The sequence below is a fragment of the Platichthys flesus genome, chromosome 16 (genome assembly GCF_949316205.1).
Source record: "Platichthys flesus chromosome 16, fPlaFle2.1, whole genome shotgun sequence".
Taxonomy (NCBI): domain Eukaryota; kingdom Metazoa; phylum Chordata; class Actinopteri; order Pleuronectiformes; family Pleuronectidae; genus Platichthys; species Platichthys flesus.
In genome coordinates, this window is record NC_084960.1 from 14,668,095 (window position 1) to 14,691,675 (window position 23,581).

The 23,581-nt window shown below is 41.3% G+C and overlaps 1 protein-coding gene across 2 annotated transcripts in view; it reads right to left on the reverse strand.

The window, feature by feature from the left end:
- The window catches only part of asic2 (acid-sensing (proton-gated) ion channel 2), a 355,981-nt gene that overhangs the window by 36,771 nt on the left and 295,629 nt on the right, over window positions 1-23,581 (reverse strand). For both annotated transcript variants that reach the window (XM_062408953.1, XM_062408952.1), the window contains one exon: window positions 3,541-3,691. In XM_062408953.1, coding sequence (XP_062264937.1) covers window positions 3,541-3,691 — 151 coding nt within the window. The remainder of the gene's footprint in view (window positions 1-3,540; window positions 3,692-23,581) is intronic.

Here is a 23,581-nt window from a genome sequence, read left to right on the forward strand (position 1 = left end):
TCCGGAGCAGTTTGGTTAATAACGCAGTGAGGAGAAAGCTGGGTTTCCAGGCAACACGCCATCTGTTATCTCCCATCACTTAAACCTCCATCTTACCCTCTTTTCTTGCCATGAAACATGTGTTTTTCTAATGTTTGTCCATCATGATAAAATGAGGACGAGTGTCATGGCTGCACTGCAACTCCCTGGGCAGGGCTGAGCACTAACAGAGCCCCGGGGACCAACTGCTGTCCTCAGGAAGATGGACAGTAAGAAAAAGCCACAGGAGGTGTGGAAAGAAAAAAAAAGGGTAATTGGCGGGAGGAGAAGGAGCAGGAGTCCCCGGGCAGTGTATGTGCCCACCATGTCGGCCTGGCTCGGCTGAGGAGACAGTGTACTCCCTGCAGAGGCTGACTCAGCTCATCTGGGCTAATTAAACCACACAGGGATAAACAAGGGCACAGGAAAATGGAGCATGCGGGAGGACAGTGCTCTGCATGCTGTGAGGGTGGTGGCTGGAGTACAGCCTGTGCTCATGGAAATTAAACCAGGAGATCAGGACAGGGAGCTGTGGGACCTGTTGTCCGTAGAAGAACACAAAGGGAGGAAGGTAAGATTTTTTATGATTGATCTTCTTCAAGTCAGAGCCCAGAGTAAATAATGTCCATCTGCCTGGCAGCTTGTAGCTTGCCTTGTTGCTCTGGGAACTCCCCTGTCTGACCTTGCACTCGGCTCAGACGTGAGTCGACCGTTCAATGAGCTTCACTGTGGAACAGACAGTCGGCTTCCTCAAAAACACTCAATTTGAACCACTAACAAGATCTCTAATACTCACATCAAAACGGAGGCTTGTTTAAAGCTGCACTGATTTATAGCAAATATTATGAATGAGCGGTCGACCTGAAAGGGTTTGAATATGGTTCGTGATCAATGAAAAGTTCATGTTTTCTGAGGATACATCCATCTACTCCTAACTACAAATGCAGACACTGACAGCGTTTAGAGTTGGAATGCACAGAATATCCTTGAAGTCCATCAGCGTGAATGAGGAGAAGAACTAATGTTCTGAATATGAATGGTAATCAAACACTATTAGAAGAAGTAATACAGAAAAAAGCATTTGTTAAGCATAATAATACAGTTTCAGGGATGGCCATCTCACATCTCGTAAAAACACCAGCTTTTTTCATATTCGATGCTTAATAAGATTTTCTGGGTGTGAAACCCTCCCTGCAGTGATTTTCTTAGGAGGACTCTTGATTGCAATAATTATGGCAGAAATTTGGAAAACAAAAAACACTTCAATTCGAGGCTTTGTTTGGTACACAACTGGGGAAATTAAGTTTTTATTTGATTTTCATGGTCTCAGATTCACTTTGCACTAGAGGTTTCTGTCGTTTTTGTTCAGTTAGAATATAAATTTTCTTTTATATTTTCTATTGTATTTAAAAACGGAAAATTGCAAATAGAAAGACAGACACAAGAAAGAGGGCAGAACTGTGATAGACGACTGTGGCATACACAAGGTTTTCAACATCATTAACATGGTGTGTAGGATTCAAAAATGGAGGCTCAGTGGAGAAATATAGTATGTAGATCTGTATGGGTCAACTCAATGTACCGCAACCTTCTAGTACCTAGGTAACAGTCAGTCAGTGTAAGAAAATATCACTGGGGCAGAAATCATGAGGAGAAAGAATAGCAGTACTCAGGAAAAGAGAGAGGAGAAGGAAAACAATCTTTATTTCATGAGTACCGTGGTCTTTTTTCGGCCTGGAACCAGTGTTCCAATTACGTGGGAGCCAGAGGGAGCCGAGCTCCCAGAGAGTGAGGACTAGCTCCCATGAAAGCAACAAAGTCCAAATCTGAGGGGGTCTCTCATATCTGAAGCTGTCTGCCATACCTAAAGTGTAAAGATGCTAATTAAATAACTGTTGATAAGGCAAGGGGATATGGTTGGGCAATCATATGTCTACAAAGTTTCAGTAATAAATTAAAAAAGTAAAATAGGTAGCGTGTAGTCAATCTAACATGCTAGTTAGGTGAAATGGTCAGCAGTTGGTGGTAATGAACTTCACTCAAGAATAGTGACTCCCTATTGGTTGAGAGGCGGGATCTAAACAAACACACGGGGGAGCACAGAGAGAAAAAGAGATGAGAAAGGAGACCGACTTTGTTGAACTAACAGTGAAGTAAAAGAGGGAAATTAATAAGGATACTACAGCAGTATTAAGAAGGTGACGCCACTTTCAGTTTTGTACCTAAGAGTTTTTTGTTTTCATTCAGCTCGCGAAAGGGCACAGTATTCTATGTTCCGTTTTGGAGTTATCTAGCTGGCTCAGTATTGTGCACGTGTACAGTGCTAGCTGATTTAGCGGAGGTGTACCGCCGTCATCTAGCAAGATAACGTGCTGCTCAGGTAGCACCCGAGCAACCCGGACGCTAGCGGTTCCTTTGAGGCAGCCTACGTGGGAGCTACGCCACTGAATAGCGCCGCTAGCTACGTGGGACGACCAGTTGGCCAGGAACGATTGCCGGTTAGCTACGTGTGGATGCTAGCGGACCTACTGAAGGCAATATTATCGGTGCACGCGCCACAAACCAGGTGGTCGTGAGTAGCCCTTATTGGGCGCCAAAGAACCCAGTTAACAGGCCTGCAACTCATCGTTTTATTTGTGCCTTTTCAGTGCCGGCTTTTGTATTTTCTTTTATACCTGTATGATGTTCCTGTTTGTAACAGATGACTGTAATTTCATGTGAACACAAAGTTTATGTTATACTAGTGGTCGTTTTGTGACAGTTACTATTCTGTGTGGCCTATTATTAGCTCCCATATTGATAACTTAGTTTTAAATGTGAAGTGCTGTTTTATGCAGTTAATTGATAAGGGAGATTGCTGTTGTCATTATTGGCCTAGTGCCCATATCCATTGAGTTTGTTATACACACTAAATATAGATTAAATAGCCTAAACATAACTACATCTTATTTCCGGTAGCGAATCATTATTATTTCAACTACAAGCCTGCTTTGGTTAAATAAATTATTTGTAAATAGTTGAATGTGTTATGGACTCCACTCATTTCCATTAGTAGACATTATTCAGGTGGTTTAAAGTGAACTCAGGTAAAAGCCGAGTCTTAACAGGGAATTGACTATAGGACTACATATATATGGACTATTACAATCAATAATATATTGAAATTAATTAAAATAAATCAATTTCTGTACAAAAATGTGTCTGTCTGTTGTGTTCGTGTATTTCATTGTTTAGCCTTGGTAGGCTATGTGCGTGGTGTGCCAACTTTTTTATGACAGAGACCCCCTTAGAGACAAAAAGATAATTCGAAACCTGCCTGGAACTGAAACACAGGAAACACTCAGCCCTTAAATAATCGTTGTAAGAAACAAGGCTCCGCCTGTTTATACCATCAGTCACCTGGCAACAGTGATCTCCTGTGTTGGAGCAAATAAATAATACATTTCTAAAAATAAATAAGACCTCATCTGAGCCAGGCAAAAAAGAGAGCGTAGAGCTTGTGATGTGCAATAGCAGGCCTACCTGTATCCCCCCACACTGGCAGATACTCGTCCTGCTGGATGTCCAGCATGATCTCCAGGCCGTTTCCTGTCCCTCCCTTCATGGTGGTGCGGAGCGTCTTCCCTTCCTCGGCAGCGTTGAACGCGTAGCACTTCCCATATCTAGTGAACACCTGAGAGGAAGAGAGAGAGACCGATAAGTGATGTGTTGGTTATGTACAATGTACAAATAGCAATAGAGCACAAAGTTCAAGGCTGTGTTCCTTATTGTCCCATTTTGGCAAAACTGATTAGTCACCATGATTTACCTACAGTTAAAATGTATAATCAACACATTAAACACAAATAAAAATGTTTTATTATAAACATGATGATTATCTGTAAACAAGGTTTTAGGGCTCAAGTTAGAACAAGCAGAAGTTTCCCATATTTTCTTTGCAGACTTCTGGGCATTAATCCTCAGTGGACAATGAATACATAAAGTTCAAGGATTGGGAACACTGCCATGATATGTGGATGACATCCGTGTGCACAGGCTTGACTGAGGTCTTACATTTACTTAAACACGCACGCACACACGTCTCTGTGAAGGACAGTTCTGGCACAAAATGCCGTCTGCCTGAGAAGCACTTTAGCTTCATTCACACATTATTTCTCTCTGCAGGAGCCTTCCGCTGTCTGAATGGTGCAGAGCTCTTAAAAACTAAAGCTAAGCAGCTGTAGTCGGCTTAAAATACTCTCCCTTCTGTCCATGTTGTATTTGTGTTAAATACAATGACACACTCTATTAGTCTACAAGATTTACTGTACGTTGCAAACAATTACCTCCTGTACACTAATGTCTACTACCACCTCACCAAGACCCACAGAATGGCTTTGAGGCATTTATGAATAAAAGATCAAGTTGAAATCGCAGAGTGCAGCTTATTTACAGTTTGTTTACGAGGGTGTATTTGTGTGTGCATGTGTGTGTGTGTGTAGTACATGCACAAATGTAAATGAGCCTGTAGTTGCAAAGTCTCTAGTCATGAATAGTAATCACCACAACAACCACCCACTTCAATGTCATGATGGGTGATTGAAAGGAAGTGACCGATAGAAACTGTTTAATGAACCAAGAGCAGCCGTGCTCCCTGGACCCTATCAGGAAGATTTTAGTTTAAACATCAATATGATGATACTTATATAAATTATAGCTGCTAGTCTGAGACACATGTCACATGACACAGGACCGTATGATCAATGTGCCACAAATATACACTGCTGTAATGGTTGTGATACAGTGACTGGTCATTTACTGGACTGTACATAAGTGTACTCATTCATTATTTATAACCCAGCCTCAGAAAGCAAATCCTATCGTCATATTGTTCCATACGAAGAATACAGATCCAAATTGTTGGTAATTGTGGAGGCTCCAATTTTACTAGTAACCCTAAAAAAAAAGGGGTTTTCATATTTGTCCTCTTTTTCATTCAATTCAATATTGCAAAGACGTATTCCTATTACTCAGTGACACTTCTGTAGACAGCTAAATATATGAAGTTGACTATAAGACATTATAAGGCATTATTTTTTGCTTGTGTGTATCCTGACACCCTACATGGATGAGGAAAAGGTATTCTAATGAAAGGAATAAAAGACCATTGAATCGTTTGTTGTCAGAATGTGTATTCATGACACACGGACAGTTGGGCTTCTTCCTTAAGCAAGCAACATGCCAACAAGTTGACAGTCCCCTCAACTCTGCCTCGTTCTACTATTTTAAGATGCCTATGAAAATCTTCTCTACAAAGGAGGAATATGCCGAGTACAGCATTGCTCTGGAGAAGCCTTGGGAGACAGCGATGAGCAGAACCGCAACTCAAGCGTCTGTCAGCAAGTAATCTTTACAAGGAAAAACAGTCCTTGGCCATCACCATCTATTATGTGCCCCTTGCATTATTAAGCATGAACCCCTGAAGAATATTTTGAGCTGTAGGTTTGATCAAAATGAGAGCAGAATCATGACAGTGAGAAGACATACTGAAGCCACTTTCAATGCAAAGGCTGCGGGTGATGGGTTCCTTAGAACAAATTTCACCACGTGCAAAGAAAGCCACAGCATTGATGTCAGGTCAGAGTTGATGATAATAGCAATTGTGTTAAAATCAAGTCATATTTTGGATTTTTTTAATAGAGTTGAATGCAAATTCAAGTTATGTGGAGGGATATCTAGCTATAATAGACCAACTGATGAATACCAAAGTCATATGTCATCCCAATCTTCCTCTAACTGAATATAACACAGCAGTAGGCTTGTTGAGCACATCTGCTTGAAGTGAGAAATACTCATTGTGATAACTACAATTATGTGTTAACAAAGATCAAGAGGCACTTAAGGCCAAGAGTGTCGATAACAGCCTTTAAAAAAAAACGGTATTTTTCGCCGGTACCACAATGCTGACGATAAAGGCAAGTGTTAGTCAATCTTTTCCTCATCCCGCATTCAAAGTTATACCTCGATTTTTCAGGATTTTTCAGAAAAGATAAATAACTGTTGGAATAATTTTGTTGTGTCGGAATAATTTTTTTATTTTTTTTAAAAGACAACAAATTAGAGGGCATAGTGAACAGTCAATGGCTGCTTTCTGAATGATAGAGTGATTTCAGATGGAATCTTCATTTCATGCGCCTCCTCTTTCATTGACACTGGCCCTTCTCATTGATGGTTTACCGACAAGACTGATCGACAACCTAATGCCGCAGACGTAGTGTGGATTGGAAGAATATGAGGTGCCACATTACAGGTTCATTCACCTCTGCGAAACAGAGCCACTCCTGACAGATATGTATCCTGGCTAAATGAATAGAACACTAGGAGCTGTTGGGGTGAAGATCAGTGCAGATACAAATTCCTGACACCATCAATCATCCTTCGCAGGTATAAGATGTGGCTGGGTTTTTTTTGTATTGGATTTTTCAGCAGTCACACAAACTCTCCCCACAGAGAAGAGAAACAACACAGAGGTCAGGTCGATTAATAACAACCTTCCTACAAAAATGCAAGTATCATGCCCATCATGCATTTGGCGTTTCTTGGATTAAAGCGTTGTCTAACTACTCAGCTGAGCCAACACCACAGCCAAGACCCGACACTCAAGTTAATCAAGCCACACCAATTTGCACACTCATCGATATCATTCCCCTCAATACAGGTTGTTTTTTTCCCTCAAGGTCCAGACATTTGTTCCTTGTGCTTCTGCGAAAATGTCAAAAAAAAAAAGACAGTGTCTCACAGTGATGATATATAATTCCTGGATCAGCACCCAACGTCGACAGGTTCTTTCTTGGCCCATTTCCCATCTATTCACCGTGTTTCACAGAAATCTGTTCAATAGGTTCTGAGTCATCCCGCTGACATACACACCAAACAACAACTGAACAGAGGTAAAAACATAACATCCCTGGCAAAAGCATTGATGCCTCAGATGAGCTTCATAAACGCATCTGTTCAAACCATCCAGAGATTGAAGTTTCATTTTAACCCTCTGTGGCAAATTGGTTGGAGACTGTAGCATTGAGCCTAATTACCCAGCAGTCCTCTGCTAATCCGTTACAAATTTGTGTACATGATGAGTACACACATTGGAAGTAATGTTCCTCCATCATTACTGTTTATTTTTTCTTTTCTTGGCAATTGGCTCCTTACTGTCGACATCTCTCTCAGCCCTGGCCTTTTTTTTCCTTTTCTTACAGGGATGAATTGCTTTCAATGGGACACTGCTCACCCTTCACTCCTTTTGTCAAGACGGATGATGCTTGACAGACAGGACTAGGTTCAGGTCAATGTCCTATTAGACCTCAGCCAGACAGAGAGGCACCTCTTAAGCCACCTGATGACAAAGAACTCAACAAAGCCTTGACAGTGGGGCTCCTTTATTTTGCAGATAGTAGCTGCTGACCCTGCTGCTGTCTAGCTCTCCCTCACATCCCTGATGTTCTGCTGCCTCAGGTAGAGCTGTCAGATCGGCGAAAGTAATGAGTTCTCAAACCTGTCAACTTATGTAGAAGAGCATAGGAAACACTGTCCTGCCCTCCACAAAATGTGTGATGGTGAAAAGATTTATTGGTCCTCCCTCTGTAGGCAAAAATACATATTGACCACATCCTCTGTGTCGGGAAGTTTGTCCCAGTTGTCATCCCAGTCTGTGAAGAAGAAAGTTCTTTTGTTCAACTCGGTTGTTGATCTCTGCTCAGCTGCTGACTATGCCAGGGGGGATTTGATAAATTTTTCTGATTTAATGAAAATAATCCCCTCCTTTGCTATGAATGCATTAATAAATTACTACATGCAGTGCCAAAGGTCTCAGTTTTAGTTTCAAACCCGCTAACGGCTCTACTGCACGCAAAAATCTCCGGTGTTCCTGCACCATCTCATTTTTTCTTCATCAGCTTTCAGAAGATTGTGTAATAATACTGATTCTGTCCGTTTCCGTATAAGTAGTATCTAACTATCAGCACAAAATACTCTTTACAATTATCACCCAACTCTGTAGACCCCATTTAAAAGTGTGCTTTAGCATCGACCAAGCTCGTTGCTTTGGTTTCACGGCCAAGAACATCACTGTTCTGATTCTTTCACACAGTTCTCCATGTTTTCTGCGGCAAGAGGCAGCTGCCTTTTCTGCTTCAAAAGCCCTTTGCATGCTGTCTGCCCTCGACCAAATCGAAAACCAGACAAGGACGCAAGTTAAGAAAGTGAAGCATTTAACATCTTAACAGCCAGATGTCCCCTTAGAAACTGATGAAGGTTCCAATAACAAAGCTCTGTGTGTCCTGGATGTCTGGATATGCAACTGCTTATCAAAAAAATGATCATGTGATAATATCTCAATATTGTGTTTATGCTTGTTCAACTCCCACTAAATGACTGACGAATAAAACAGTGCATGCGTACTGCTTTTGAATTTGCATTACCATACTTTGGGATAAAAAAAAAAGTTTCTTTATATGTTGTTTTGTGCTGCTCTGGTACATGTTTGCTGTTGAACAGTTTTTATTGAGACTGGGGACTGGGTAACAGTCAGAAAGGTCAAACTCACTTGTTGCCAATATCACATTAGTTTCCTTCATCCACGCCAGAGGTCTGAGAGGTGACCTGCAAACGAGAGCAGGTCAAATGCGTGGTTCGGCTGCCAATTACAATTCCGTCTGACCAACATCACACGTCTCATTAGTATTCACAGCTGCAAGTGTGAATGTCTGGAAGCACGGAGCTGCAAACATGGCACGACCTTGCATGTTCGCTGAGATTTGCCTCCCACAGAAAAAGAGTCAAAGATGACATGGCCATTAGAGTGTATTTCTGTCACGATGGAAAGGTCAGTTGTTAGCACTAAACGCCCACAAATAAGTGTCCAACAGGCCTCAGGGTAATGTGAAGAAGAGTTGAAAATATATTTGTAGTTGATGGGAGGAAAAACTGGAACCGTGAATCACTGTATCTTTATCTGACCTTGAATGAACAAATTGCTCAGCTCTCTATGTTGGACTCTCAAAGACCCCTCCCATTGTGCATTCATCTTGCTTTCATACAATCCTCTTTTGTTATCTCTGCTTCGTTTGTTGAAGTGATGCCAAAAAAATGGGCAGATAACTGCTCCAGAAAGGGGATGCTATCTTGTTGAATTTTTTTATGTGCTCCCGTTCCCACTGGCCCCTTATTTATATCCTTCTGTCCATGTAGTGTGAAAGCCATCAAAAAACCCTGAAGTGCACCACGATATCTACAAATCCTAATTTCAATGTTACTGACACAGCAAAGCTGTATCTACCACAAGAGCTTTTCCATATCTGCCATGGCAGGGCCTTTTTATATTATTTGAGTTTATTCAGGGAGGCAGGCAGCACCTCATACAAAAACATTGACTGTAAATAAAGGATAAAGAATATTTATAAAAATAACCCGTATTTACTTTTGGTGGCATTTGGAACTTTGGTCGATTGGGGGACAGAGGTGTGGTTGTGAGGTCTTGCTGATTCAACCAACGTACCTGAAACATGTACACTTGAACATACATCTGTTTGATAAGAACCACATAAAGTACTGCAGACAGCCAAGAGCTGGTGAATGGATGATGAAAGCTTTGCTTTTGTAATATAAAAAGAACCTATTTTTGTTCTCTTTAAGACGTTGCGCATCAGGTCGTGCGAACTGACTTTTGCCATTACCATCTGTCAGTTGTGGTGTTCATGCACCACTGTGAAACACTGACATTCCTCTGCACCGGCATGTAGGAAGAGCCAGTGAGATCTGTATTCATATCTTACCTGATGACATTCTGTTGTCACCGCTCTTGTATTTTCCATTAAAGAATAAGCAGGTATTACGACACTTCTCTTGCTCATTCAATTCGATTTTCAAGCTGCGGGGACATAAAGTGAAAGAGCACAGAAGAGTGAAGAGTTAAGCCTTACAGTCACCCCCAGTCATTTTTTATCAGTTTTCATGAGGCGCTCCCGATCTGGTGTTATTGTTTGAAGAATCAATATCTATATCCAGGTGTTTTTATCATAAAACCAGAGTAGGGTTTTTATCCTGCAAGCTTACTGAGAGAAGAGCAGAGCAGTAAAGTTTATGAAAAAGGTCTTTGAGTTGCAAGGTGTGCACTTTGTGAGCTGCCTGCTCGGCAGCGGCGGCTGCAGTTAAAATGGTTCTACTGCTGTGGGGATAAATAATGCAGAGGGCTGCTGCGTTAGCGACAGGGTTGGCAGCAAGTTTGAGAAAGGAGGGGTTTAAGCACTCACATGCGCATACACTCACACACAGACACACAACCGCCTCACTCATCATTATGGCTCTATGTATGCCACTCCACTACCTGCTCGCTCTCGCACAACTTCAACACCCTCACAACCCAAAAACATATTTCATGTCACATTAAACTAATTCTACCACTTACGTGACGTGAGGGGAGTTTCATGGGACATATTTATCATTGCACTAATGTAATTTTGCAATGCCACTCAATGATATTTTTTTTACAAGTGCGGAGGGCCTGTGATAGGACACAAAGGACTGCAGTCAGAGCTGCCAGCAAAATATTTATGTTCCCCGGGAGGAGTTAAAGGAAGGGTTATGGATGAGGATAAGAACTACAGAGATAAGAAGAGAGGGAAGGGAAATAACAGAGTGAGAATGTCAGTGGGAATCAAGACGAAAACTATCCTAGTGAAAAAGATAATTAAATCCATATGTATTCTTTTTGGCAGTGATTGTGTGTTGATGAATGATTTGGCTTAATGGAGGTTGCAACAAGTGGAGTCACAGAAAGTGTGTTTCACCCCTGCTGGTAAACAAGATGTATTACCATGCTGCTTTTAAAAAGGCAGTTGTTTGGCCTTTCGCTCTGATTTCCTGCCTGATTCACCGGCAACCGAGTCTCATCATCATATAAACCTATTTACCTTTTGCTCTTTACATATCCTTTTCATAATAAGAGCACCACTTAACATGAAGTGCCTCATGTTTGATAGCTTCCAAAGATCAGTTTCCCCTCGAGCATCAGATGTATTATGAAGCTATAGGTAACGTATACTGACAACAACAGGGCATGCAGCAGGGGGTTGCACAGGCTTTTAGCTTCCCAACATGTAAGGGCCATGTCAATAATTGGAATATGATTTTTTGCTTCTCTTGTCCCAGAAGAGACAAGAATGAGGAGATTGGAATAGATTGTGTACAGATCATAAATCTATAAGCACCCTATTGCTCTTTGAATAAAAATAATGAGACTATTTTGATATGTCTTTCAGTTGTGTAGCTCATCTCACTGGGGAAGATGCGAGGGGAGCAGAGGTAGAGTTGCTTTGCTGTACCACAACAAAATCAGCCCATTGTGGTAAAGTCATATGATTTGTTGCCAGGTTTATACCAGCACTGATATCAGCTCCAGCTTGTTAGGAGGACAACACATCTTGCATCTGGTACAGTCACTTTTTGCATGTATGAGTAAGTCAGACCTGGAGTAAACATTATGTGCGAGGGACAGAAATGAATATCTTCATCTCCCGAGCCTCATGAGTCACATGGCCCCTGGGTTGTGGTTGAGATGAGGTCGGACATGTAATCAAGTTGCTCAAGTAATTTGAGCCATATATTAACACATGGTTTGAGAAAAAGTATTTTTGAATTCTCTATTGATCTGATCAAGACTTCCATCTTTCATTGGGCGTGGTTTGACGGTTGAGTTTTGGTTTTGGTCTCTGTGGCACAATAGGACCCAGCATAGCTCGCGTGACTGACATGACTTAAGGATGCTGTGAAAAAATTGATCTGGACCGTTATCATGTATTGATTAAATAGTTGAGACAAAAATCGTGACTATTCAACTTTAAAGGCATCGGTGTGTGTTTTTTTTTTAACTCCGATCTGTATCTAACCCTGAGTAAGAAACCCAGTAAGAACATTTCCAAATGTGTAACGCAAAAAGTCTCCGCTCAATTGAAAATCTTCCATATGAGTATAAATAACTTGCAGATAGACTTTGCTTGCAGGCTCTCTGAATTACGTGCAATAGCCTGAGTACGACTCCTAGTCCCCCTTGCACCTTATCCTCCCCTCTGTCTGTCAGGCTTTACCTCTCAAACACACACAGGTCGTGGTTTAATATTAGCAATGCATTAGGCCAGGTTCATTCATACAGTGCAGTCATTACGGTTGCTATAGTATTCATTTTTAATTCATTAATTCATTATTTAACTAGTTAAAAAGTAAAAGGTACCCTTATTTAAATGTATGTATTTAATTAGATGTGTGATTCCCCATCTGGTAAGTTCCATCAGAGTCCTCATTGACTGCTGTGTGGAAAGTGATCAATTCTCTGAGCATTAGAGCATGTAAACAGTTCAAGCATTTACACAAAAGAAAACGATCACCCGGAGTATGAGCATCATATGTCTCCTCCATAAAAGACACACATGCACCACAACTCTCTCATACTTCCAGTATGTCTGCACTGAAAATAGAATCTAATTCAGGACTCTGTGACATTACATACTGCTCCTCAACATCCACGAAGCGGTGCCTCGGAGAGACATCAAACGAAAGAGAAGGTACGTTGGGTTGAACATCTTGTACTCTGTGAGGAAGAATTGTACTGCTCATCACTCTGTTCTCGCAGGTGGAGAGAAATTTAAATATATAAATGATATTTCTCTCCGGCTCCTCCATCTCTCCTGGCATGTCAGTCATGCCAGTGCAGAGAGTGTGTCCAGATATAGCTACGGACCAGCTGTCAACCCAAACTCTTCAGTCACATCACACCCTCAGTCATTATTTTTAGTGTGCCTCTCGCTGATGCCTGGTGGGGCTCTCTCTCACCTGTCACAGTGTCGCTGCCTCCCCTCGCTCTGATGCAAGGCTGAGGAATGGGCCATGGTTGGGGACCGATGGTGGATTGTAATCACCCACAGGAACCTAACTCATCTGACTGGATGACATGTCTTGTCTTCTTCACAAAGGCATGGAGAAGGAGTCCAGGTCTGAGCGGCTGCTACGCCATGCTGCATACACAGCGGTTGTGATGAAGAAGGGATTTCACAATGAATCATTAAAGAGAGGTTTTATCGCTCGATGGGAAGTAGTGCTCTCCTGGTTAACGTGACTTTTCTGCACATCAGCTCTTTCTCTGACCACACTATTGACCTGGCAACAAGGTGACGCCTCCTGAAACCCTGATATGATCAATACCACCAGCAAAGCCTCATTATCCATTAATATCCAATGAGGCTTGCAGTTGAACACAAAATGCTCAATAACTCATTAACTGCAGTAACAACGACATGTGCTCTAAACCAGCCCAGTATCCAAGGGAATTATGTTTTCATTGGACAAATCTTCCATACACCCTATACAATGTCGACATCCACTGCCAATGCAGTGGGTTATTGGACTGCACTGATAGATTTTTTCTAGACCACTCAAAGCCCTTTTAGTCACATTCACCTATTCCCACATGTTCACATGCACTTCTCTATCACTCAAACATCCCATTCACCCGCTAATCACAGAGAACAATTTCCTGTGCAGATTTGAGGCACCACCATCCTCTGGATAAGGAGGCGACCTGCAGGGCCACAGCTGCCAAATAACCAGAGGGATGTAGAGTGGTGGGCTGCAACACAGCTGTGAACTGCTCTCTCCGTTCCTTCCATCAATTTGATCCAGAGGAAAGAATTTCTCACCAGATTCATTGATCAAAGAGGATGAAGCCTCCTGACTCTGCTGATCATCTGACTTGCCCTAGCGTCATCAGCAAGTTGATATCAACTGGTCCAGTTTCTTCTTTTGTTTTATGAAATATCTGCAAAACTAATGACATTATCATCCCTGTCAGTTAAAATCTGTGCTGTATAAAATAATTATTGCAACTACAAAACATACTGTAAGCATGACTGCATTAGCATAGGGATGCCTTTAGCAATCTCTGAGAGCATAAAGCAATCGTCTCCCTACAAAGCACTTTGAATGCCAAAATGTACAATATATTGTCTGGTTTCCTTTCATGTTTTGATGTAGCATTCATTAAAATAATCTTATAGAGAAGTAGAAATTTTATGAAGAATGACAACACTGTCTAATATCAGCCATGTTGTCTGTTGATGGAGTTTTAGTGAACACAAACTTCATCCCAGCTGTACGCTGAAGGGTTTCCCTGTAACTTGTGTAGCCCGGTCGACCTGCTCTCACTTACATGGCTGCACCGACCACATGTACCCAAACTGTCGGTGTGAAGGTTTGCTGCTTAAAAAGTTCCGCTTCTAAATCCACATCCCTGTTTGAGAGCAAAGCTCTGTGACTCTTCATCTGCGGAGGCAGCTGTGTGTAAAGTGTCTCGCTGGGAGGAAGATGAACACATTCATAAACTCAACGAGCCTTTACTTGACAAGCAGAGGGAGGGGTGTCCAACACAACTGCTCGTAACTGTGTCCTGCTGGTTGCTGCTGCATGAAGAGGCAACTGACAACATCGTCTTATTTCAAGAGTTTGTCATATGCAGAATTTAATTTTACAGTCACTGGAACTTAAATTCTTTGGGTCTCTTCTACAAATGCTTGGCGTATTACAAGCATATAATATAATAATATAAAAATAATATCAAAAAGTTTGTGTTGAACTGCCTATCTATAAGCAATAATGCAGTGGGCCTCATTCGCAAATTTTCTTACTCTGCGCAAAAACGAGTGGGTGGGCAAAACGGCGCCGGAGTCTTGACACATGCACACCAGCACACTGTGTTCTCACCACCCTTACACATGTTTGTGAATCAGAATCATTCTAAATTGACAGGCGCGTGTCCACTGTATGAAAATAGCATACTGCCACGCCTCTATTTCTCTTCATAAGGACATTCGTTTGCTGAACAGATGAAGCTATAAACAATGGCCTCAAAAGGTAAAAAACTGAATATCTCACCCCAGTAGAAATTGAAATAATTATGTATTAAGTGGAAGCCACAGAGGCACACTTGACCATAGCGTGTCCTCCGTTGTGACGACGTTTAAAAAAGAAATGCGTGTACAACATTTTATTTAAATGAAAATGGCATTGCTGCTTGCAAAAGTTAATTAACAGGGCAAAACAATATAATTTATAGGCCCCGGATGATGAAGGAGCGGAGGATGACGTGCAGACGACCTCTCAGTCCAAGCTGCGAGCGCCAGCCACACAGTCCACTCCCCAGTCCTCTTTCCTGGAGTCTGGAGGTTGTGTAAATCAGCTGGCTTTGGATGAAGTGAAGGAAATTGTGAGACTGAAACAGTTGATGGATTTCTTCGCAAATAAATTTGTGCATAACAGATTATTTGTACATGTCATTTGCTTCCCAAAAATTTGGATGTACCCATAAGGTAAAGTGAATTATTTCAAAACCTCTTTCAGTATACATTTTGAAATAAGGCAATTTAACCTACCACTATTAAAGGTGCCGCATTGAGGCATAGCGTGCCAGCACTGCACCCCTGCCAGGAGGCCCGGCTTTTGGCTATGCATCTTCCGGTTGTGGTTCTGCTCCAGGTGGTAAAGGGATGCCATGATCCATAAGTTGTGCAGGACACAGCCTGCCAGGATAATTCTGCACACCTTCTCAGGCGTAAAAAGAAGTTGGCCACCATCTGTGTTCAAGCACAGCCAACGAGCCTTGAGCCGCCCAAATGTGTCGCTCTGTTACGCTGGTTTGTGGGCGTATCATTGCAATGCACCTTTATATACCAAGAACTATGCACTGTATACATAAATATAATTTTATAAGCTCTCAAATCTGAGTGTTTGTAACCAGTTAAAATAGCTACAGATATGCAATTTCAAGGCACTAGAAATTGCTGGAAGTGACCGATTAATATTTTCTCAAAACTGTTACATTTTCAATATGAACATGCTCATATAATGTATTGTACACTAAGTAAACTATCCCATCTGGTATAGGTGAAGATTTTGATTATGTCAATGAATGAAGAGGACGAAAGGATGTCTATTTTATGGTTATTTAGTACTTTTGGTCAATGTAATAGTGAATAAAATATTTTCCATTAATGCCCTTTTTTATTGTAACAAGGATTTTTAATATAATATACTTTTAGTTAAAAGAGTGCGTGTTTGCATTTTACAGGACAGCCGAGACTTCATCATTGTGCGTACGCATGGTCTGAGGAAGTTCTGAATTTGTTTGCAGTATGTGAACAGATTTAGGTACGAACATATTAATGAATCCCAGATTTGTGCATCAGAAGAGAAATTGTAATTCCCTCTAAAGCTAGAATTACTGTCTCATGGTCGAAAGCTTCCACCAAACAGTTCAAGTGGAAGTTTTCATCCATATCCAGATGTAATGTGTTGTGAAGAAGGAATTTAATACAAGTATTGAGTGTATTTTTATTTGGTGAAATTGCAGTTATAATAATTATATCGACATTGATTTCCATTGAGAGCCATTCTGTTTTAACTTCCAGAGATTATGTGTCAGATAAATCTTTTATACAATCAGTCAAAGGGGGCACCCGTACCGAGCGCTTTGTGTAAAGAATCTACTATCAGATAGGGATTCATCACCCTGGCAACCAACATAAAAAAATAAAAGCTTGTCCCCATCAGACACGAACATTTGTTCAAAGATAATAAGCAATGTGAATTATGGCCAAACATGTATTTATTATACAAGAAAACAGGGCACACGCAGAAAACAATGCCACGGCTGTCAACAGTACAGGAATACACATTTTAACCCTACTACTTTATCTTATTTATGGTGGAATAGAAATACAGTAGAAACATATGTACACACATTGTATTGAGTGTGTGCGTATAAGTATGAAAGAGAGTCAATGTTGTCTTATAGATACCTGGGCAGCCTATCTATGAGAAAACACTTTGACATTGTGACAAGGAAAAATCTCTCTCTGTTGCCAAGCTTCGTCCTTGGGTAAGTGACTCCCCCTCATGAATAAGAGATTCTGGCTTAGGCTCCCTAGAAAAGAGAAGGAATAACCCTGGAATAAGAACAATGTAATATAGAGTCCTGACAGCAGCCCTGCTGGGACAGCATTTCATAACTGCTGTGGAGCAGAGTCACTGGTCCGTGAAATAACGTCGACAGAAAGCAAATAGTCGCGGATCACAGTGATTGCTAATACATTTGGGGCCGCCACTTATAAGATTGTGCGCAAACAGTGGCCATCAAGAGAAAAGAAGTGAGGGGATGTATGAGAATTGCAAAAATTGGCTTTATCTTTTTTAAATTGCCAGTTAAGGAAAGTCATCAGTGAAATAACCAACCAGAGGCTAAGCAGTACAATGGGAATGTGGAGTTTTTTTTTATACTATTGCCTTCCACTGATTGATTGTTTCAGTCTCATTAAATTGTGAAGGAGTGGGCTGATCAGAACACCAGGACTGTAGGAGGATTCCCTGTTGCTTTTGCGTGAAACTATAATTACCACATGTGCCCAAAATAATAATCAACTGCACGTCAACACCGTCTATTTGCAAGTTAGTCTCTAAGTAATTGGGCGTTTCCACAGAGATATGTAATCAGCTTGTGAATTAACATAAATATGAAGCTGTCTTCAGCCAAGAGGAACACTTACGATGGGACTTGAAGAATGGGTTGATTTTCTGTTAGATTCAACTTGAAAAAAATGAAAATGTTTTTTCTGTAATCATAAATACTGACCAGAACTATGAAAGGCATTTGTTCAAACTCTGTAAAGCTTGAAATGCAAGAAAATAAGTGCTCAGACTACAAAAGTTTATTCGAATAGCCCATATTCACAAATCACAATTTGCCTCATACAACATAATTAGGTGCAACACCCTTTTGCCCTTAACCGTTGACATAAGTGAGGAAAAACTACCAAAAACAATTCAGAGAGAGCTCAAGTGAAGGATCTCTCTCCTGACAGAAGCCGTCTTTGTTCACCTCCTGTCCCAATGTGCACCACTGTTTTACTTTGTTTCGTGGAAGTGGAGTTTTTTGCAGCTGACTCCCAACATGTCTCTGTTCAGGAGCTCACTCAGTATATCCCACTCAACTTAACACAAGCACCTGCTTCAAATGCACCCAGCCTCAAACATCCTCACTCCTCAGCTCAAGCAACTTGTTTCGGCACTTTTTCCCAGCCTTCTCAAGACACAACACAGTGAAGAGCAGCACATTCCACTGTAGTGAAACTTGAAGTGATAACATTTTTTTTTTACAGAACTTTTACAGTTATAAGCCTCACAGGGCTATCGGGACATACTGAGAAGAAAATAAGTTTCTTGCCAAGGTTTGGTAAAATAAAGAAGAAGAAACAAAAAAAAAAAATTTTTGATGCACAATGGCTGAAATAGCCTGTTTTTCAAAAGTTTTACAGCCTGGGTTCTGACTTCTAGACTTCTGAATTCTTTCTCCCAGTGGTGATTCTTCACTTATTTAAAGAAGTCTGGTGTCGTGCTCTCTGAGAATTTGTTCCCACCAGTTGATGGAAAATGCCCAGAGCTTTGTTGGCCAGATGGAGAACAGGGAAAATGGAAACAATACAAGCATGGACTGAATCAACAATGCTTCCCAGTTTGTTCTAAGTTTTCTTCCACCAAAAAAACCACATTCAAATCTGCATATTCATTCAGCTGGTATCTCAGACGGCTCATAGCGACCACAGTACGTGTTGCGCAAAAATTACACGTGGGATGAATAAGTCATCGCTGATTAGAAGGAGCACACAGAACGGGGATAACAAGAACTCAGCACCAGAATAAATAATGATGTAAAAACAAAAGGAGAGTTTAATCAGGGAACAGCCGACCGTATGTTTCCAGCTTTACTGAGGCCGAGTGTCTGGTGGACGACAGTCAGGTGGATGAGTCCTTGATAATAACAAGTCCTCCCAACATCCTGCTTTCACCGTCACTGCTACTCCTTGATATTCATATAAAGGATCAAACGGGAGGCACACTCAGGAGCTACAAGCAGGCGAAAAATTTAAAGAAAATCCTGAATACGTGAGTAGAGAAACAACGAATGCAGATGCTTCCACAGAGGTGCACTGCATGGTGTCATTACACAGTTAACATCAAACCATTCTCTGTATGAAAATGCTGAGCAGGCCCGGTTGATTCTGAATTTAAATTAAGATGGCAAGAGGAGAATACCTGAGTGAATTTGAGGCAGGGTTCATTGCTGAGGCACGGGAGGCAGCCAGAAGCTTCAGTCACAAAGACTGCTCATCTGGCTGGTGGTTCTTGTACAAAGGGACATTATTGGGTTGCATTGCCTAAAGCTCTCATTACAAAACACCACATTCTCTTCAAGTGGGCGAGTGCATGTATGATGTACACACACAGGCCTCAGTGTTCACCACTCTGAGGGGATCCATAAGAGTTATTCTGCTGAGGGAGCAATCACCTTTATCCGTTTATGATACATTTCTATCCTTATGGAAGGGGTCTCTTCCAGGATGATAGGATTCCAGGATTGCCGCAATGAGGCTGTTTTAGTGGCCCAACACCTTGCACAGACACTTAGCATCGGTTATGTCTCCGTCTGTGAAGTTGGTGCTCCTACTAATCCTCACACTCGTAAAAGTCAGATTCTATGTATGTGGGGCATAAAGCAGCCCTTGCTGCCAAGGGCGGGCAGGCTTGCGCAAGACGAGCATCTGATTTGCATAGAAGTGATATAATTATATGACTATGGGTCACCTCTGCTATTCAGACAATATTACATCAGCGGTGAGATGACAAGTGACACGGACAGCCAAAGTCTTATTGGGGACCCATCTGCAGAATTGAATATAGCTGATCCTGCATTTCCGATATGTCAAAACTGCGCAATGTCTCCCTCCATTACGACCCATCACAGTGGAGATCTCATGGCGGAAACCTGGACTTCCTGCAAATTCTTGGCCGCAGCAGAGAGAAAAAAAAATGTCAATGTTTGCATTGTCTCTTTCAGCTGCATAAAATTGGATAAAGTGATGGGAAATAGATGAGCGGTGACATTAGGAATCACTAAGAACAGATATGCCAAATATGTAAAAATACATTTCCTTTAGTTTGTCCTATTCATATGCAGGGCAGAGGGACACAGTGATGGGAAATCAGATTACATTTTTCCAAACAGTCTCCATGTGTAATGTGTGTGTGAGTGTCTGTTTTCTGTCCAGATGATCAAATCAGTGTATATTGGCTGCAAAAGCTTCTGCATCACTCAAAGTTGGATTTTTTAATAAAAAGTGACAGCCCTACCTGGCATTGTCTTCTTTTTGAGTTGACCAACCGATAGGGCTGAAATCTGGCATTGAGTGCACGTTTAAAATTAAGGAAAAAAAACGACATCCGTTTTCTGAAGCAGTATCATCATGCACATTATCTCAATTGACGGTAAAAGCTAAATTTGTAAAAATTTGCTCCCAGGCTCATCTAATCCTGACTGCTGTGACGTCTTCTGTCTGAATGGCTTTAATTTGACATGCAACAAATGACAGCACGACAGTGTGCTGCACTCAGAGGCTGTTTACAGGGACCAGCGATCGCAGGCGGCCAAGCACAGAAAATGTGCTGTTAGAATAAGTAAAAGATAATGATGATGTGTCCTGGTGTGTTTGCTAAATTAAAGTGTAAATTAGGGTTAGGCATTAAAACTAGTTTTAACTGTTTCCAATATTTTAAGAAATATACATGTAAGATATATTTTATAGTTACTTTTTTAAGACCAGTAGCCAAAAATTTACTGACACAATAACATTTAAGCACTGTGCGATTTGTCGTAAAAGAACAGCAACACCTTTCTCCTGAACATGTTTAGATTCAGCATCTTTAGAATCCAGGTTAAAAATCCTGCTTATGTCCTCACCTGGTTTTTGTGTCTACATGCACTCTGTGCTGTAGGCCTACTGGGTGGGGATAAACATGTCTGAAACCAGACCAAACTACACCTGCATCAGGAAACCAATTTTGAAGGAGATATCCAAAGAGATAATTAACCGCAGTGTGAAGCAGCGTGAAGCAGCTACATCTGGTCCGATTTGTTCACGCCAGAAGGAAAACTATTGGCTCAGTCCAGCATGATTTATGAGGCTGTGCTACAACAATAATATCTGCAGAACAAGTATAAAAACAATATCACGATGACTGTTTGTTTTAGTCCATCTGTGGCTTCACAGCTCCACTCTGTAACATGGTTAGGTCTTCAGAGCGTGAGGTAACACCGTCATGTTGCTTCATCAGGAATATTTAAATATATCCAAGTTATCTACTGTTGGACAGGAAAGGACAAGAGCTCACCTTTCTACTTCATGAAAACATCGAGAACAAAAACATATCAGTCCCAGAAAATGTCAACAGCAGGGCAAGTTCTCCCTTGGCTTGCACCTCCAACAGAGGAAAGTGACAAACGTCAGGCCTTCAATCACAAGCTGCTGGCCTTTTTCCGAATAGTGAGGGAAGCAGCGTGGAGCCACCTTCACCTCAACATAGGAGGAAGGAAAGGGGAGAAATGGAGAGAATCTGTGTCACCTTCAGCACATCACCTTTACGGAATAAAGCAGTCACCAGGCAGCATTACCTCAATTAAATCAGGGATGAAAATGAATCTGAATGAAACCTCTGCGATGACCTCCACCCCATCCTCCACAGAGAGGTATTGATTCTCCTCTTTCTTTCCTTGGTGCTTGAACCAGTGTCTGAGTTTGTGTCGCAGTAGAACGTTGTAAGGTTTCTCCACAGAAGGAATGAATGGTAAGGAGCTGAGTCCATCTGGCTTGAAGTCCATCACTTCAGATGTTACCCCTGCAGCATGTTCCTGTGACTGGGTAGCAGGCTTGTACGTCACAAACTCTAACTTACCAAACTGAACTATTCTGCTGAAAAACAGGAAACCTGGGATCATGCTTTTGGAAAGCTCTATTCTGACCTACTTATGTGTCTACTTTGAAGAGACTGGAGTATTATATTTACTCTGCCATCTTTGGTCATACTTTCCCATCAGATATACTGAATACATGCTGATACTGTAAATAGGCTGCTAGTGGGAAAGTGTATGAAGTGATAAATGATCGGTCCGTCTGAAGCTTGAGGTTTAATGAGCTCTGTGGTTTTCCATTCATGTTCCTTTCCATTCTGACCCAAAACAATATATAGAAGTAACAAACTAAAAGTGGTTAGTAAGTATAATAAAATATGATATTAACATTGAGGGCTGCAGAAGATGCAGGTTCCAGCTCGTAAACCGCTCTGAAAAGGTCTATTATCAGCTGCTCTGTTCTAGTCCATATAAAACAATCCTCCTCGATACTGATGCCCAGTCACCATAGAAGTGTTCAAATGTCCATTTTAAAGACTCAAAGCTGACTCCAAGACTTTATTTTCCTAAAAACACAATCTAAAGATATATTCTAATGATTTAGATATAATAACTGCCTTTTTTTGGCTTTTCAAAAATTTCCAAAGAAAGTTTCCAAAAAATTAGCTGGAACATGCAGGTGTTATAGAAAAGCTTTCCTTATATGCACTAGATACTCATCTCCAGTGAATGACAAGAATAACACATGACCACAATGTGAAGATGAGACTGAAAAACAATCAAGTCAATAAATCCGTCTACTATTGTTAAAGACAGCGTTGCTAGTCGGCTACTGTTTAAACCTTATCTATGTGTGCATGTGTGTCCTTGTTGCGGAGACATCTGTGGTGGGAAGTGAGACAGATGCAGTTTGGAGAACATAACTGTGCAATTATTACAGTCACAAAACATGATAGTCATGATCCAAATAAATGGGGCGACCAGAGATGGGTGTCGTGCTAATGAGTCGGATAGTCAGCATTTTGACGCACCTCAATGACTAACTATGAAGTAGAGACCGCAAGATGGTCCCTATTTGATATGGATCGGGAAATGGTGACTGCAGCATTTGTCATCAGCTTGAGGTAGCGCTTGACTTATCTTCCCCCCACTGAGCCTTTATCATCATCAGCAGGTGCACCAGTGGGATTCCTCACACTAACATTCATTATGTCTCCGTTGAGCTCAGGCAAAGCAAGAAAAATGGTTGCCTGTAGCAAATAACAGGATGCCTTTATACAGGGGGAATAATAACAATAAATCAATATACAACCTGACAGCGACTGGCTGATATTGACATATATATTGTTGGCTCATGCATGTGGACAAGCCAGCACCTCGGCGAGATGAATAATGTTCTTTATTTGGAAAGAGAATGATTAATGAGCTCCCAACTACCGACAGGGGCTGTATGCAGCGGGGCTGTGGTTGGCTGTTTATATTAAGTATGATATTTAAAGGGGACATCCAGCTGTGAGAGATGAGAGTGCGGCATGAATATTTAGTATTTTTTCTCAGTGCACGTGAGCAACAAGTCAGCATACCGTTTGCCTGAGACTGCAAATGCAAAACAAGCACCCAGGCCTATAAATCAAGATTTTGGCTCCGACATAGCAGCCTCTCATCCATAATACAAACACTTAAACACGCTGATAACATCAACTTAATAATGTCAGAAGTGAATAGAGTCCTCAAACTGTGCAT